The 16,836-nt window shown below is 51.0% G+C and overlaps 1 protein-coding gene across 1 annotated transcript; it reads right to left on the reverse strand.

Moving 5' to 3' along the window:
- Positions 1 to 6,909: 6,909 nt before the first annotated feature.
- IGFBP1 (insulin like growth factor binding protein 1) lies at positions 6,910 to 11,753 on the reverse strand. The gene is made up of 4 exons (XM_004328818.4): positions 11,408 to 11,753; positions 9,825 to 10,009; positions 8,520 to 8,648; positions 6,910 to 7,611 (listed from the first exon to the last, which is right to left on the reverse strand). Exons 1-4 carry the CDS (start codon positions 11,751 to 11,753, stop codon positions 7,480 to 7,482), a joined length of 792 nt encoding a protein of 263 aa, XP_004328866.3. The 3' UTR covers positions 6,910 to 7,479.
- Positions 11,754 to 16,836: the final 5,083 nt, after the last annotated feature.

A 16,836-nucleotide genomic window follows, 5' to 3' on the forward strand; every position in this document is an offset into this window, starting at 1 on the left:
TTTTGAGAAAAAAAAAAAGGTATTTTTGAAAAGTTCGTCTTGCAATGTATTTATAAATAGTAAATAAAGTTTTTACCATAAAGAAATCCCCTTCCCCTTGTTAGTGACCGGTTCCGGGTTTTGTGTTACGAAATAACCCAGAGGGCAGTGATGTTCCGACTATAGTCGGAACTTTCCCTGCTTCCATCTCTGGCAAGAGAACCCAAGGAGCCAGCCTGTGGCCTTGCTGGCATCCGTCACGTCTGCAGTAAGCCTCCAGTTCTGAGCAGTCCTCCCAGGTTCACCAACCCCCCCACCAGGATCGCCAGCCCCAAGTACCATGAGTCCTCAGCCACCATCCCCCAAGGGCACAAAGAAATGAGTGATCTGGGCTCCCCACTCACCAGGGCCAAGGCCATGCTGTTGCTATGGCAACCCCTTACCAGGGTTCAGCTAGCAAATAAATGCACTGGAAAATTACCAATCGTGGGTACTGAAACGGGGCTTACGTGGGTGTCATGAAACGGGGCTTCAGTGTTAAGGCAACCTGTCCAAGGCCATTTTCTTAGGTGTTCAAAAGTCCTTGAACCAACCATTCCTCTCCAGAAACGTATCCTAAAGGCACAAAGGGGATGTGCCCAGAGAGCATGAGGATATTAAACTGAAATACATCCATAGAAAGGAATATTATGCCACCACTAAAATGTGTTTGATGGTAATAATACAGAAAGATGCTCATGGTGGGATAAAGGAAGAGCAAAATGCAATTATATTGCGTACACCACATACACATACACACACATAAAACCGAACGGAAAGGCGCCAAAACGGTAACCTGGTTACACGGTGAATGTAGATAACGTCCTTATTTTATGTCTAAATAGTTACAGTTTCAACAACTTCCGTAGTGAACATGAATGGATTCCTTTTTATTTAGAAAAGTGTGCTGCTTCCGTGTGGCAGAGCGGTGGCCCACTGCCCAGGGAGGCATCTGCTTCCAAAGTTGGAGGGTGGGGTCTGATCCCGTGAGCATCTCAGGCTCCCATTCCCACAGCTCGTCTCCACGGCCCAGCCGGACCCCCAAACCTCGGGGGTGGCCTGGCCTCCTCTCCTGGCCCCGCGTTCCACCAGCAATACGGTCTACGGCTTTGGTCCTGGCATGGTCTGCACGCAGTGAACAGAACACGCAGGATCGCTGCTCTTGTAGAGAAACACGGTAAACGAGGCGAGCCAGTGGGACTCGCGGCCCGTGGGAGATGAGTGTGCGGGAAAACAGGGGGGGCGCGGAACGTCCAGCGGCGTCCTTGCTTCTGTTTTCCCTACCCTTTGTTACCGACGTGGGTCCTTGGACTCATTTTTTTTTTTTTTTTCCCCTGGTCAAACCGTTTATTTTTCTTTTACACATTATAACAAAGAGCATCAGCTCCTTTTTGTGCTTAGTTTGCAAGTTTTAACAATTCTTTTTTTTTTTTTTTTTTTTTAATCTCTTCCCGCTTGCGTCTCCCTCCTTCCCACCCTCCCTATCCCACCCCTCCAGGCGGTCACAAAGCGATAAAGAGGCATGGACATATATACACTACTAAACATAAGGTAGATAGCTAGTGGGAAGCAGCCGCATAGCACAGGGAGATCAGCTCGGTGCTTGGACTCTTTTTTAAGTAATAGAAATTGATAAGAGGCCAGATGAGAAATTCAGGCTGGGGCCCCTGCGGCAGGACAGCGAGTGAGAACAAGTAACCGGTGCCCTTGCTCGCTCCCCAAGGCACGGGGGAGCTGGTCCCTTCAATGGGGTGAGGGTGGGGGCCGATGGCGGGGTGGGGCCGGAGGGGTGGCTTCGGTGATCTGCGCACCCCCTTGCTGGTGCTGTGTGCTGGGATCGTGTGCAGCACCCTGCTTTTGCTCCCGGCACCTCAGAAAGGGCGGTTGGTTTGTGGCCTTTTTGTATTTTATTGTTCATACTTGCCCCCGCATGCGTGCAGTTATTTTTAGTCCCTTACAGTTTCTTCGTCTTCTATTGCTCGAGGAGACGTTTGTGCAGGTGTAAGCACTGCAGCAAAGTGTCCCCGGCCCCAGGTCCCAGCCTGTCTCACTTTCTTCTTTTTTAGTGTACCTCAGCGTCTTTTTAATGGACCCACAACGTCTGCCTCAGGGTAAAACTTATAACCTCTTTACCATTCTCAGCATCGGACGTGAGAACCTGTATGTCCCCTTCTTAATATTAAAAAGCCTGCAGTGAATGTTCTTTTGTTGTTGTTGTTGTTGGCGGGCGGAGGCATATTTTTGGGGTTTTGTTTAATTTGGAAAAGCTAGTGAAGGAAGGCCTAGCTGAGAGGGAACTGGGGGCAGTGAGGGAGCGGGCCCCCGGAGCCTGAGCGGGGAGCCACCCAGTGTCCCTGTCCGAGGCAGGAGGAGGGGGGTGGATGGGGCGAGATGGAGCTGCAGCCAGAGAGCGGGCAGGTCGGGACCCCAGTGCCCTGACCTTTGTGCTGAGTGAATGGGGGGCTGGGAGGCTGCAGAGGGGGGTGACCTTGTTGAGCTGTGACAGGCTGGTCCAGCGGCCCCACAGAAGCCAAGGCCTGGGAGGCCTCAACCTGGAGACGGCGGATCGGACCAGCGCTGCCCTGGGGGGCTGAGGTGCGGCCCAGTCAGCGCATGTTTTGCAGATATAAGGCATGGACTGGATGTGAGGGTGAGAAGGTGGACGTAGAATGTCAGGAATGACAGCAAGTCTGAGCAACTAAAGCAACATTTCCCCTGAAGAAGCAAACAGGAGAAGACAGTTTAGGGGGGACTCGGGACCTCTGCACAAGTTCAGGTTGAGAGGCACATCAGACTGAGCCCCGGAAACACCTCCGGCACCTCCAGGAAGGTGGCTGTGGATTCCTGAAGGAGAATTTCAAGGTCATTGGAAACAGCGAAGCCCCTGGGAAGACAGATGGCAGCCAAAGGTGATTTTAAGGGGGTGAGGCAGGAGGCAGCCGGCAGTGCTGCAGCATTAAACCAAAGGGACAGGCTGCTGTGGCCCTGTCCCCACTAGTGCCCTCAGTACCTGCCCTACACCTACACAGACACCTGGTCCAGGTGTCCTGAGGAGTGAAATCCAGGCAGGGCAGACACTGACAGACGCCAGTGATAACGTACGAAGTTCAGATTATCCCTTCCAGGTCTCCCTCTCTACACTGGGAAGTGTCCACCAGGAATATCCTCCCCCAGAGCTCCTCCCTGGCCAGGGGAGGGTAAGAATGACCAGATGCAGACTTCCGGTGCTGGACGCTGTCCATTTGGCCCATCCTTCACCTGCACCTGTGTTCTTGAACTTCAGATGTAGACACAGACCGTCACACATCATCTGAGAGAGTGGCCAGTACCCTGGGACATTATGAATTCACAGTTGTAACAAAAAGTAAACAAAAAAGTAGATTAGTTTCCTTTGGAAACAAAAATATCACAAGTAGGTTTGAAGAGAATAGGAAAGGTATTGTATCACTTCAATAAAAACACTGGCCATTCTGTGACCCTTGCAAAGCCATATGAATTTTAAAATCAGCTTGTCAGTTTCTACAAAGAAGTCACTGAGATTCTGAAAAGGGTTGTGCTTAACCTGTAGGTCAGTTTAGGGTGTATGGCCATGTTGACAATGTCAAGTCTTCTGATATATGAACATGGCGTGTTTTCCAGTTCTTTAGATCTTCTTTAATTTCTTGCAAAAAGATTTTGTAGTTTTCAGAATATAAATTTTGTATTTCTTTTGTTAAATGTACTACTAAGTATTTTATTCTTGACACTCTTGTGAGTGAAATTTTCTTAATTTCATTTTTTGATTGTTTATTGCAAGCATATAGAAATACAATTAATTTTTTTATATTGAGCTTGTATACTGCAATGTTGTTGTACTCATTTATTAGTTCTAATAGTCTTTTAGTGGATTATTAGAATTTTTTACATATAAGGTCATGTCATCTTCAAACAGATATAGTTCTACTTCTTCCTATATCTGAATGCCTTTTATTTCTTTTTCTTGCCTAATTGTCCTGGCTACAGTGTTGAAGAGAAGTCATGAGAGCAGACATGCTTGTCTTGTTTCTGATCTTAGGGGGAAAGCATACAGACTTTCACCATTAACTATGACATTAGCTGTGGTGTTTTCCTAGATACCTTCTGTCAGCCTGAGGAGGTTTCCTTCTACTCCTAGTCTGTTGAATGTTTTTATCATGAAAGGGTGTTGGATATTATCAAATGCTTTTTCTGAGTCTATTGAGATGATCATGGGATTTTTGTTTTTTTTATTTTAGTAGTATGGTTTATTGCATTCATTGATTTTAGGGTGTTAAAACAACCTTGCATTCCTGAGATAAGTCCCACTTGGTCATGGTGAATGATTATTTTAATATGTTGCTGGACTTAGTTTACTAGTAATTTGTTGAGGATTTTTGTGTCCATATTCATAGGAGATTTTGCTCTGTAGTTGTCTTTTCTCGTGATGTCTTTGTCTGGTGTGGAATCAGGGTAAAACTTTTTATGAATGTAGGCTCATAAAGTGAATTGAGAAGTGTTTTCTCATCTTCTAAATTTTAGAAGAGTTTTAAAGAATTTGTATTCTTTAAATGTTAGGTAGAATTCATCAGCAAAGCCATCTCGGCTTTTATTAGTGGGTAGTTTTTTCTTTACTAATTCAATCATTTCACTTGTTATAGGTCTAATCAGATTGTCTAATTCCTCTTGTGTCAGTTTTGGTAGTTCATGTGTTTCTCGAAATGTTTCCATTTCGTCTCAATAATCCAATCTGTTAGTGTACAATTGTCCATAATATTCCTTTATAATCCTTTTTATTTCTGTAAAATCGGTGGTAATGTCCCCTCTTTCATTTCTGATTTTAGTTATTTGAGTCTTTTCTCTTTTCGTGGTCAATACAGCTAAAGGTTTGTCAATTATGTTGATCTTTTCAAAGAACAAGCTTTTGGTTTCCTTGATTTTTCTCTGTTGATTTTCTGTTCTCTATTTCATTTATTTCCACTCTCATTTTTATTATTTCCTTCCTTCTGCTTGACGTAGGTTTGGTTTGGCCTTCCTTTTCCAGTGTCATAAAGTTTTTATGAGATTTTTAATGCCCCTATTAATAAATAATAGGGGCATTTAATAGCTATAAATTTCCTTCTAAGCACTGCTCTACCTGCCTCAGATTTGAGAGTTTCCCAAGCTTGGAAGTAGGGAAGTGCTGTCCCAATTTAGACCCACAGAGGCAAAAGCATGGACAAGCAGGATGATTTTCATTGGAGGGGCTCCGTTTGGACCTTCTGCCTCTGCTTGCTGTCATGACTAAGTGCAGCTATGCTCTGGGCCTGACCCGGCCACAGAAACCATCCTATTAATAACGCTATGGCCTGGATCAGACGTGGAATAGATTCCAAACATGGCTGAAGCAGAGATCCTTCTGTCCCCCCAGGAGCTGTCCCCAGAGCCCATTTACCCCCAGACCTGTGTGAACCCATGAGACTTGCTGTTGTGACTACATAACTCAACGTGTGGGTGCATGACTTTTACGTGTGAGCAGAGAGAGCTGTCCTGTCTATGAATAGGATTGACCCAAGGGAGCTGCTGAATAGTTGCTGGAGAATCAGGTGGACCCAACAACAATAAAAGATGGGGGCACTAGAATCGTGAAGGACTCTTAGATTGCCTCCCAAATGCCCATCAACTCCTGATTCGTTTGAAAGGAACCGGAACTGGAAATATGAGACACTGTTGCTGGTCACGACTGCTGCATGAGAGCATGTCCAGAAGCCCTGGGACTAGACAGAGCTGCCCGTCCTGCCCCTCGCCACCAACCCCCCCCCCCCCCCCCCCCCGCCCAGTCTAAGTTAACTGATACTTTTGACTAACCACCCAAACATGCCATGGTCAAGGTGGATGAATACCCCCAGCTTCAGTTGAGACTGAGGACCCCCTGTGGGCGCTGCTGTGCCAGTGCCTTCCAGTTTAGAGTTGTGTCGCTTTAATTTTGCCCAGAAGTCACCTCCTGCGCATCGTGGGGAGGGAAGTCCACCTTCCCCAGCTCCGCTCCTGAGCCCACACCTGAGGGGTAGGTGCAGTCCAGACCCTCAGGCTGGGTCCTACAGGGCCCTCGTGGGGGCTGAAGTGCTGAGAAAAGCTCCCGTTGCCATCACAGGATAACGGCGAGCACGACGATAACCATGCGGTTCTTTTTAGCAGGGTGGGATGGGGCCGTGGCTGACACACATCGGGCTGATATATTGAATGATGCATCTGAGGGCTGAGCTCACAGTGAGTCCTGCGGGCTCGGCACAGGGAGGATGGCAGCTGTGGGGGTCAGGGGGTGAAGGGGGAGACCCAAGATAGGGAGCTGGAGCCCAGAGCAGGGAGGGGCCGGTTGGGATCCGCTGGGATGGATGAGATGCCCATCCAGGGGGAGAAAAAGAAGGAGCAGTCAGCAGGGCAGGAAGGAAGGGGGGTCAGGAAGGAAGGAACCCACGTGGCAGAGGACCCATGTCTTGGGCTCAGGTCTTAGTCGTGCAAACAGAGGGGCAAGCAGGGTGCTGCCCTGGAGGGCGCCACTGAAGCCCTGCAGGGGCCATAGGCTGGGCAGAGTCAGAGAACAGACGGGTGAGGGAGAAGTTAAGGAAGTGATTCTGTCTTGCATTTAAGATAGGAGAAACCCTGGCCTATTTACAAGAGGAAGGGAAGGAGCTAGCGGAGAGGTGAGGGGCCGCAGAGGGAGGGAGGGGTGCCCCGGGCGTGGGAGCCCTCAGTGGGCAGGGCAGACCTGCCAGCACTGGGGACCAGGAACCTGCAGACTGGACTCGCCAGCGCTGCATGCAGAAGGGGAGGTGACGGACGGAGGGAATTCAGGAAGGAAGAAGACGTTATGTTCAACAAATGTCCGTGACGATAGCAATGATCCAGTGTGGGATATTTATTCCAGGGTGTTTACACTGTGTTCATGCGTTTGACAATATCTGCAAAACATATGTTAACACGTAGCAACACCATCACATGTAGCTTTGACTACATAATCAACATTTACGTTTGCCTGCAAATTTACGCGAAACACAGATCCATGGAATAAACAGAGTAGATCATTCTTAAGCACAGCCTAACCGTCCTCCATCAAACCACTTAAAGAAAATCACTGCTACACGTTTGATTTTGCATTTTCTCGGCAGTATTTTCCTATGCTCTTTAAGACGGAAGCATGAACCTCTGAAGAGCTAAAATACAAGTATTTACATACAACGTGATGGGAAGTGTTTCATGATATATAAATTAATGTAACACAAGTTACTGTGTAGAAAAAAATAAATTTATGGTGAATAAATAAACCACAGCTTTATATATCAAGTCATATGTGGAGTATAAAAAGTAATTCCTAGGTATATACATATACATCTATATATATATATAAGTGTGTGTGTATCCCAGAGTATAAATATCATATGTACTTAAATATTTCATGTGAAGGAATAGATCATATTGCATCTGTTTTCAGTTCTGTAAGTTAAAATACTGATGGCATTTGGGGTCCCCTCTGATTGCCATGGACCCCAGGATCTTCTTTCCGCTCCAAGGGTAGACACACCAGCAGAGCCCAGGCTCTCCTTCCAGGGATGTCTCGCACTGCAAAGAAAAGAAGCGAGGTCAACAGCAGCCCCTGTGAAGCTGAGAGGGTGGCGGAGCTCCGTGCTGCCCAGTGCCGTGTGGAGGGCGTGGCAGCTGAGAGCCAGGCCATGGGCATCCCCAACCGGCCGTGACCATGACTGAGGGCAAATCCTACACCGTCCTGGTTCTCTTCGTAAAATAGAGACTAAGGGCAAGTGCCCAAAGCAATAAGGATGTCACGCGTGTGTTGAATGGTACAGTGTGCGCAGAACTGTCTGCTTCACAGCCCCTACGGCAGAGCGCCTGAGCCCGGAGGGAGCCTGCCCATGTGTGGCCAACCTTGCTGTCGTACCCCCTGCCAAATTCCTTGTTTGTTATAAAGCACTTCCTGGTCCCCAGTTTCCCCCAGAAATATCCACAGAACCTAGGCTTCACTGAGTCCTAAAGGGCTCTTCAAAATTAGGTCTTGGTTTGTTTAATCTCACTTATTATCTGGCAAGCCAAAAAAACGCTATTATATTTAATTATAAAGTTCATTTCCCTTTGTAGGGAGAAAAAATGTAAGAGATGTCCAAACAGATACTCACTTTCCTAAGCAGAATTGTCCTGTTCCTCTCTATTACAGGTGAGACACTGAGATCCAGAACGTGAGGGGCCTGTGACGGTCCCCACCTGCTGAGATTTGCTAGCTGATGGAGCGACACTCAGCTCAGGGCCCCCGAGTGCACACAGGCTTTGAGCATGGAGCTGGTCTTCAGGCTACCAGGGGGCTAGTGCCTCCTACTCCCAGAGGGGTGGGTCTTGCGTAATATGATCTGTTACGTGGTTTTACATTGCTCACTTGGAGCTGGACACCCTGTTTGTTGAAAGGCTGGCGCTTGGCTGGGGTGTGGGCAACAGGGGCTGTCGCGTGAGGATGCACATACCTGTTTGCTGTGATAGAATCCATTCTTGTTGCAGTTTGGCAGATAAAATTTGTAAAGTTTGTCTCCTGCCTTCTGCTGCTCCCTGGCTAATCTGTCCAGCACTTTGTAGAGTTCTCGCTGGCAGGGCTCCTGAAAGAAAAATTTGACGTTGGGATAAATGACAAGAAACAGTGTATTATTAGCCTAAAAGGGGAGTGGATGTAAGAGGTTTTGTGTGGGCTCTGAGGACAGGCCTGGACCCACTTTCCCTGGGCCTCACTCTCTCACCTATAGAAGGAGGGTGGTTAGTCTCTGTTCTGAGTTGTTAAGATAAAGGATGGGAACCCCATGCCCTCCCTCACTGAACATTCACTAAACACTTGCAGGAGACAAGAGCATCACCAACGCCATGAGCTCTCCGACTCTCCTGCCCCCCGTGAGTAATTCTGGCATCAGTCATCTGGTTGAAAGGAGAATGGGCACAACTCTGTGAACGGAGAACTTAGTAGCAGAGCTTTCTAAATTTTGAACAACGTTCCTCTGTAATCTACAAGGTTAGTTCACATGAACCAAATTCGTTGAGGATTAAGGCGTTCATCTGGACAATCTGAGATAAGCATGAACTTTTCTCTATTTGTCATCATTTCAAGCTTAAACTCTGAAGTGTCTAGAAAACGGTTCAATCTCCACTTTTCTGGGTATGCATGTTTTTAGAAGTGAGTTTCTTTTTTTCACAAATGAACCCAAGTCACTCCAACTTTGATTCTTTGTCGCCCTCAAGTGGTAGGACTAAAAACATACATCAATTAAGATGCTACAAGGGAGTTAGCGCTTAACGGGGACAGAGCTTCAGTTTGGGAAGATGAAAAACTGCTCAAGATGGACGGTCATGATAGATAGTGGCAGAATAATGTGACTGTACTTCATGTAACTAAACTTTATACTTTAAAATGATTAAAATGCTAAATTTTATGTTATGAATATTTTACCACAATTTCTTTAAAAGTGGGGGGAAGATGGGATGGGGGAGGAGGATGTTAAGAATAGCTCAGTGCTCTTTAGACACTGCCAGTCTGATACCCTCATTTTAGAGATGAGCTCAGAGACGTGAAGTAATGTATCTAAGGTTGCACAGCACGAACTGCATTTTCTTTCCATCCAGACGGCTCCTCTGCTGAAAGCCCTTGGGTTAAAAGTTCCCAAAGCTAAGCTGAGAAATGTCTGTTAGGCTTTGGGAAGGAACTTGTTTATATCCAGGGCTCAGGACCGGACCTGCAGGGCCAAGCAGATTCAAGCTAGAGGCTCCACCTACCCCGAGGCTCTCACCTTCCGATTGTTGACGTCTGTGATCTCCAGGGCCCTCATGCTCTCATAATTACTGATGGCGTTCCAGAGGATGGGCAGGTCCTCACTGGACGCAGCCATCAGGTGGAAATTGTCCAGAAGCTGCTCCTGGGTCATCTCTGAGCTCTCAGGGGACATGTTCTCCAGGGTGGCAGGGTCCTTTGCCTCTGAAAATGGAAAAACGAAAACCCATGAGCCTCTCTCCGAAGCATCTGCACCTGGGCCCCCCTCCCCCCGAAGCTGCTTCCCTTCCCACAAAACCGGACGGGGACAGGATGGCCATGTAGTTTTGCCTACTCCCACTTTAAAGGAACTTCTGATGGCTTCCAGGTAGAGGGACGACCCAACAGCAATACCAATGGCAAGAGTGCCCCGTGTTTCTGCTTCTAAAGTAGCCACATGCACATGTGTCAAAGCCCGGGAGGAGCCCTGAGAAAGCCATGGATTACAATTCAATTCCTGACCCCATCCTCAGCTTTCCTATCCATAAAATGGGCATGTTAGTAATTCCCTGGGAACAGGTGGTAGGGTTTGTTTAGAGGTGGGGTCTAGTTTGCAGCTCTACTCTCTTCTTTTCCAGGGGCTCTGCCTTCCCACAGAGTGACTTCTTTGCAACCCTGGGAAGAGGGAGGGTCACCAGATTTCTTGCAGAGTCCTAGGGTTTGGATCTGGTGCATGGACAGAATGATAGAGAACTGGCTCTCCTGAGGGAACCCGGGGGGACACCCTCTCCTTTGAGGACCACAGAGATGACTCTGAAGGCAGAGAACCAGGAGGAAAACCGTCCCCACCTTGGAAGGGTGACGCGCTCCAGCAGATCCCTATCAGGGCATAGAGCCACAAGATCCCGCCAAGAATCACGGAATCACGGGACATACAGCTGCCCTGACAGGGAGGTAGGGAGATGGGGTAGAGGTGGGTGTATTTCCTCTGCTTCCCACTACAAGTAAATCACTGCTAAATTCAGGAAAGTTCTGATTGTCAAGTTCTGAGGAGGCAGCACACACATCAACCACTGTTTTTCTATGACAATGAACGCAAGTGACGTTTTTAGCCTGAACTTTCACATTATGTTCTGTAAACATCTGGGAAGCACATACCGTCTGCACAGGACATATATTTCAAAGGACATTCCAAACACCTCCCAGGAGGCCAGCGGTACAGGCTCCCACTGCAGGTCTTCCCGGAAACTAATGCATTGGCAGGGAGGAGAGCCAGGGGCGGCTGGAGTGGCACCCCGCTGCCCGGGCACCCCATCGCCTCCCTCTTCTGGGTTTCTATAGATCAGTGGGCTGCCCAGGTGGTCTGGGCTCCCTCCCCCAGCTCTCCCACCAAGTTGCGTGTGTCCTGCCTTATCCTAAGCGCCCCCTGCAGGACCACACAACGATGGAGTTCATCTGGGTGACAAATCCTTTCCCCTTACAGGTTTTGGCTGCAAGCTCTGAGCTTGGCCGGGTTTGCTCCCCACTGGCTGTGAGCTTTGGTGGAGCCCCAGCCCTCTGCCCGCCCCAGTCCCCACCCCATCTGTCCCAGGGGAGGGACCCGGGCGGGGAGACGGTTGGTACCTGTGGCCTCGGCACTGGGCGCGGGCATGCAGGCGCCCTGGCCGCGGGTGAGGGCGTACAGGGGCCGAGGCTCCCCAGGCAAGGCGCGGCAGCTGAGCCCATGGGCGCAGCGCGCAGTAGCCACGCCGCATGCGGCGTCCAGCGGCAGGGCGCACGTGGGGCAACAGCCGCAGCCGGCGGGCCGGGTGAGCTCCGGGCACGAGGCGGGCACGGGAGGGCAGAGCGCCAGCCTCTCGGCGGAGCAGGGCGCGCAGCGCCAGGGCTGGGGAGCGTCAGCGGCTGAGCCGAGCTGAACGGCCAGCGAGAGCAGAAGCGGCCAGGCGCGAACAGCCGGGACTTGGGGCATCGCCAGGCAGCGGTGGCGGTCAGGAGCCGGTGCTCGCTAGGCGGTGGCGGCGGCGCGCTGGCCGATGCTGGCTGAGCGGTGGCTGATGCTCGCTGGGCACCGGGTGCGCCTTATGAAGGGCGCCGGCCGGGCCACCTGAACCAGCGGTTAATGATTGGCGGCGCCGCGTTCTCGCGGCCGGTGTTCAAAATAAGTTTGTTTTGGTTGTAGGCGCACTGCCCTGCGCAAACCGTGGGTAGAAGGAGGGCAAACGGTCCAGGTTTCAGACAGTGTTTGTCCTGTCGTTAGGGTTCAGACCTGGAGCCAAAGTGCAATTCCAGCCAGGAGCGCACAGCCAAGTGGAGGGTTGCGCTTGCTTGTTTCGTTCAAGGGGCATCTTCAGGCTGAGTCTGCCGGCGGTCCCCGGAAGACCCAGGGAAAGCAAGAGAGATAAGCTGGGCAAGGCCAGCGCATTGGCCAGTTTTCAAGTGGGGAAATCAAGGCCCAGGCAGAGGAAGGAAGGATGGGCTTAGATAGAAGCCAGGTGTTTTAAAGCCCTGGCAGCTTCTCAGTGCCAAAGCCCAGAACTGTTTCTCCCTCTGCAGAAAGAAGACCAACGGGCCCCTTAACTGCTGTCTTGAGAGCCTTTCCCAGGAGGAAAGAAGGAAGGAAAGGGGCAGTTCCTCCCAGGGCTGATGCCGCCCTCGCTAATGTCACCACAGCCCCCAGAGACCCACCTTGTTAACTGAGCTTACAGAGAGAGAGGGACTCGGGGCCATTCAGAGACAGGGCGAGGGTGCAGAACGAAGCCCAGACCCCAGCTTCCTCTGACTTTCAGCCTCAGACCAGATTTTTATCAGGAGTTGATGACCAAGGCTTTCTCTCTAGTTAGAATTCCTGTTTCTGAATATCCTCTTGAGTGGAAAGAAAAATGTCACTGTACCTTCAAAGACAGTGAGATATGGCCCTGCCCTTGTCCAGGTACTGCAGGTGCCCTCACTGGCACCCGGTCCCTGGAAACCAGGCAGCTACTGACAAGAACAAGGCAGCTGTATATTTACTGATGGAGGAAAATCTCCAAGGTTTGTAATATTATGCAAGTTAAGTAAAATTTCCAAGTGAAGTAAAACTAACAAGGCACAGAATATGCCATTGTTTGTGTACAAAAAAAGGAATAGGAATGTATATGTCACTGTGATCCTAAATGTATTGAGTATTCTGAGAAGAATATGAAGAAACTGCTACCACTGCCTGCCTTGGAGGGGAGGTGTGAAATTAGGTGACTGGGGAAGAGACTGGTTTTCCCTTCACACTCTTTTTTATCCTTCTAGATTCACATTATCTAGTAAGTACTATGTTTTCTTTGTTTTCTTTGGTATTATCAGGTACTTACATTATCAGTTATATTATCTATCTCAAAAAGAAACAAATTGAAATTAATTTACTAGCTTTTTTTTCTAGTGACTTCTTTGGCTCTGTGGCCTTGGGAAAGTTACTTGCCTTGCGTTCTGCCACTATTATATCAATAACTTGTCACCCCTGCCCCCCAGCATGTCCTCAGGGACAATCAAAATAAGGTTGGTGAAAACAGTTGCAGTTGGATGTTCACAGTCCTGTTGGTCATTATTTTTACGAAGCAAAGGTCAGTGTCTGGTTCAGGAGCAGACCAATGGTTTTGACTTTTTTCACTTTATTTCTGAGGTGAGTTTCTAAAGGATTTCATTTCCCCAAAAGAACTTGGGCTCTGAATGTTCTCTCTGGACTTCCTCGATTTAGAATCGGCGTGCCCACTTGAAACGTTTTCTCAATGACACACATGAAAGAGATAATCATCTGGTAAATATCTGGGCCCCACCTACCGTGTGCCTGGCAATTTGCCAGCCCTGTACAGTTCACCCAGTTGTGCACTCGCCTGGTGAGGTCCCTCCCTCCCTCTCTGAGGTCTCCTTCATCCTGCACGTAGTGGAAATTCCTCTCCTGGTGAATCGATTTCCCAAATGTTTCCTAGGCTTGCCTCATAGCAGCAGCAAACCAGATGACCACCAACCCAGAGAGAGCTCTCCCTGCTTCCAACCCCGTCAACACAAATGGACAGGGCTCTTCCTCGAGGCCTGTGTGGGCCGTCTGTCCCTCTCTCCTGGAAGGTCAAGAGGTGGCTTCTGCTGTGCTCATTTCTGGGTGCATCCTGAATCCCAGGCCCCACCGCCCACTGGCTGGCATCCACAGCCTGGCCTGGCCTTCCGTGCCCCCCGTGGTCTGACCCCAAGGTCTGGTCCCTATTAGCATGAGGGGGCGCTCCTGCTGGGGGCACTGAGCTGCAGGGTGGTGGGGGAGGGAGCCCCTCCCTACGTGTCATAGACCTGGAGCCTCCCCCACCTCCCCTAATCCCCCCACCTCCCCTAATCCCAGCCCTGCAGACTCCGGCTCATTTTCCAGGCTTAATGTCCCTCCACCCCAACTCAAGAAGAAAAAAACCCACCGTCATACCTCCATGACTTTCTTCTTGCTGAGTGAATTTTCTCCATGAGTGAATTTTCCTCACCCTACCGTCCGCGTCCCCCTACCGTCCGCGTTCCCCTACCGTCCACGTCCTCCCTACCGTCCACGTCCCCCTACCGTCCGCGTCCCCCTACCGTCCACGTCCTCCCTACCGTCCACGTCCCCCATCATCCACGTCTCCCGACCATCCACGTCCCCCTACCATCCGCGTCTCCCTACCGTCCGCGTCCCCATACCGTCCACGTCCTCCCTACCGTCCGCGTCCCCCTACCATCCGCGTCTCCCTACCGTCTGCGTCCCCATACCGTCCACGTCCTCCCTACCGTCCGCGTCCCCCTACCATCCACGTCCCCCTACCATCCGCGTCTCCCTACCGTCTGCGTCCCCATACCGTCCACGTCCTCCCTACTGTCCGTGTCCCCCTACCGTCCGCGTCCCCATACCGTCCACGTCCCCCTACCGTCCGCGTCCCCCTGCCGTCCGCGTCCGCCTACCGTCCACGTCCCCTTACCGTCCGCGTCCCCCTACCATCCACGTCCCCCTACCATCCGCGTCTCCCTACCGTCCGCGTCCCCATACCGTCCACGTCCTCCCTACCGTCCGCGTCCCCCTACCATCCGCGTCTCCCTACCGTCCGCGTCCCCATACCGTCCACGTCCCCTTACCGTCCGCGTCCCCCTGCCGTCCGCGTCCCCCTGCCGTCCACGTCCCCTTACCGTCCGCGTCCCCCTGCCGTCCGCGTCCCCCTACCGTCCGCGTCCCCCTATCATCCACATCTCTCTGTCATCCACATCTTCACGGTGTTGGTGAAGATGTTCTGCCCCTTTTCCGTCCCTCAGGATCCACCTGAAGTTCCTCTTCCCTGAGAAGCCTTCCCGGCGGCTCCCAGGTAGAATGAGGTGCCCCCTCTGTGCTCCCGAAGACTGTGACAATGGCTTAGGGGCACTGTAGCTGAAGAGCTACATAAACCTGCATTTCCCTGTGTGTCTCCTGCCAGGCTGGGTGGGCAGGGGACAGGCTCACAGAGGCCGCTGCCCCATCCATGCCCAGGGCACTAATGGTGCCCCAGCCCATCCTCCTAAGGACTCTAGAGTCCAAGAACCAGGCACTCCTGGATGCAGAGCATGGGAGCAGGGCGTGGTGGGGGGATGGGGAGCCGTGGTCTCCTATACGTGAACTGTAGGTACCCGGCGCCTGGCTGTGCTCGCCAGACTTGCCAGGGGTCCTCCCCAAGAGCTCAAGAGGCGGGGCTTATCACACCAGCTGGGGGTGAAGCCCCCCTTTGCCCAAACCGAAGCTGGTACCCTTCATGCTGAACCACATAGACGTCAGGATGAGGTAAGGAAGGGCCAATATTATCTGTGTGTGCGAGGGCAATTGGGAGTATATTTGGGGGGACAGGGGTGAAAAGTAGCTTTGGGGGTACGTATGGGAAGTTTTCGGTGCCAGCTACAGAATCTGTATCTTACCAGCTAGGCAAAACAAAGCATTACACTCGTGGAGCTCCAGTGACACAGAAGATGCCTGGCACTCTGCTTCTTCACCCCGCATTGTAAATTTTCTGCCTGCAGAGGAAAGGAGACCACTGTTGCCATCACAGAAAAGCAGAGGAGCTGCATGTAATCTGAGCAGTCTCTCTGTGTGGCCCCAGGAGAAGACACGACCTGAATGGGGCTGCACACAGCGTCTTTGCTGCTAATTTCATGACGCTTCACAGCACACCACCTCTGGTTGCAGCTCCAAGAACTCAGCTCCAAGAGTTTCATCAACCCCTAAAGGGCAGGCGTGGGAGCTCCCCAGCAAGACCTCCTGTGCTGGCACCTTGGATTCCACGTCCTGCGTATTACGTAACCTCCCCGTGCCTCAGTTTCCGTGTCTATAAAATGGGGATAAGGCAGAGGCTGGCACAGTCAGCCCTGCATAACTGTGAGCTGTCACCACCATCCGCAGCCACAGGGTGCGCTCACAGAGCAGAGGATGATGAAACTGCGTGGGGCCTTCCGTCACCTGCTGTTTCCAATTCTGCCTCCGTGTTACGAGCTGCTTACTCACCACCAGCTGGAAAATTGGGCAATCGCTGCTCTGAAAAACAATGCAAAGGTCAAGGGCAAAATCAGATTTTCAAAGGGAGAGATCGCTGCAATCCAGGGGAACCTCCAAGGGAAGTTGTTTTTAACCCGGGGGGAAAAACACAAAAAGATGTTCTGCCGTGTTCCGCGATCGATGGACACAGCGAATGATGCAAATCTTGCAAAGGCCTGGCCTGCTGCCCGGCTCCTGAGCAATGAAGGCCACCGCTCCGCAAACTGAGGGCAAGTCTACTCCCCCTGCTAATCAAAGTGGAAAAGCAAACCTCGCTTTTGTCACGTCAACACAGCCCAGATCCTAAACACAGGAGCTCAAACAGTGTGCCCGGGGTGGGGCCGGTGCCTGAGGGCCCCGTGGAAAGACCAGGGTTTAATCTCTACTTTGGCAGGTCACCCACCCTGCATTCCCATTTGGGGTGCCACTGGGGTTGGGATACAAGTGCCAGACACGTGGATGGCGCTCAAGGGTAATCACTCCCTTGCCCTCCTCCTGCACCGGGGGCCTCAGTCATGGTCTA

This window comes from Tursiops truncatus, chromosome 9 (genome assembly GCF_011762595.2).
Source record: "Tursiops truncatus isolate mTurTru1 chromosome 9, mTurTru1.mat.Y, whole genome shotgun sequence".
In the NCBI taxonomy this organism is placed as follows: Eukaryota; Metazoa; Chordata; class Mammalia; order Artiodactyla; family Delphinidae; genus Tursiops; species Tursiops truncatus.

Bases quoted from the DNA above. Each gene is read 5' to 3' on its own strand.
- IGFBP1 (XM_004328818.4), bottom strand. From the start codon at position 11,753: ATGCCCCAAGTCCCGGCTGTTCGCGCCTGGCCGCTTCTGCTCTCGCTG. The intron at 10,010-11,407 runs GTACCAACCGTC...TTCCATTTTCAG, and splicing joins GCCCAGTGCCGAGGCCACAG to AGGCAAAGGACCCTGCCACC. The intron at 7,612-8,519 runs GTATGTGCATCC...TTTTCTTTGCAG, and splicing joins GATTCTATCACAGCAAACAG to TGCGAGACATCCCTGGAAGG.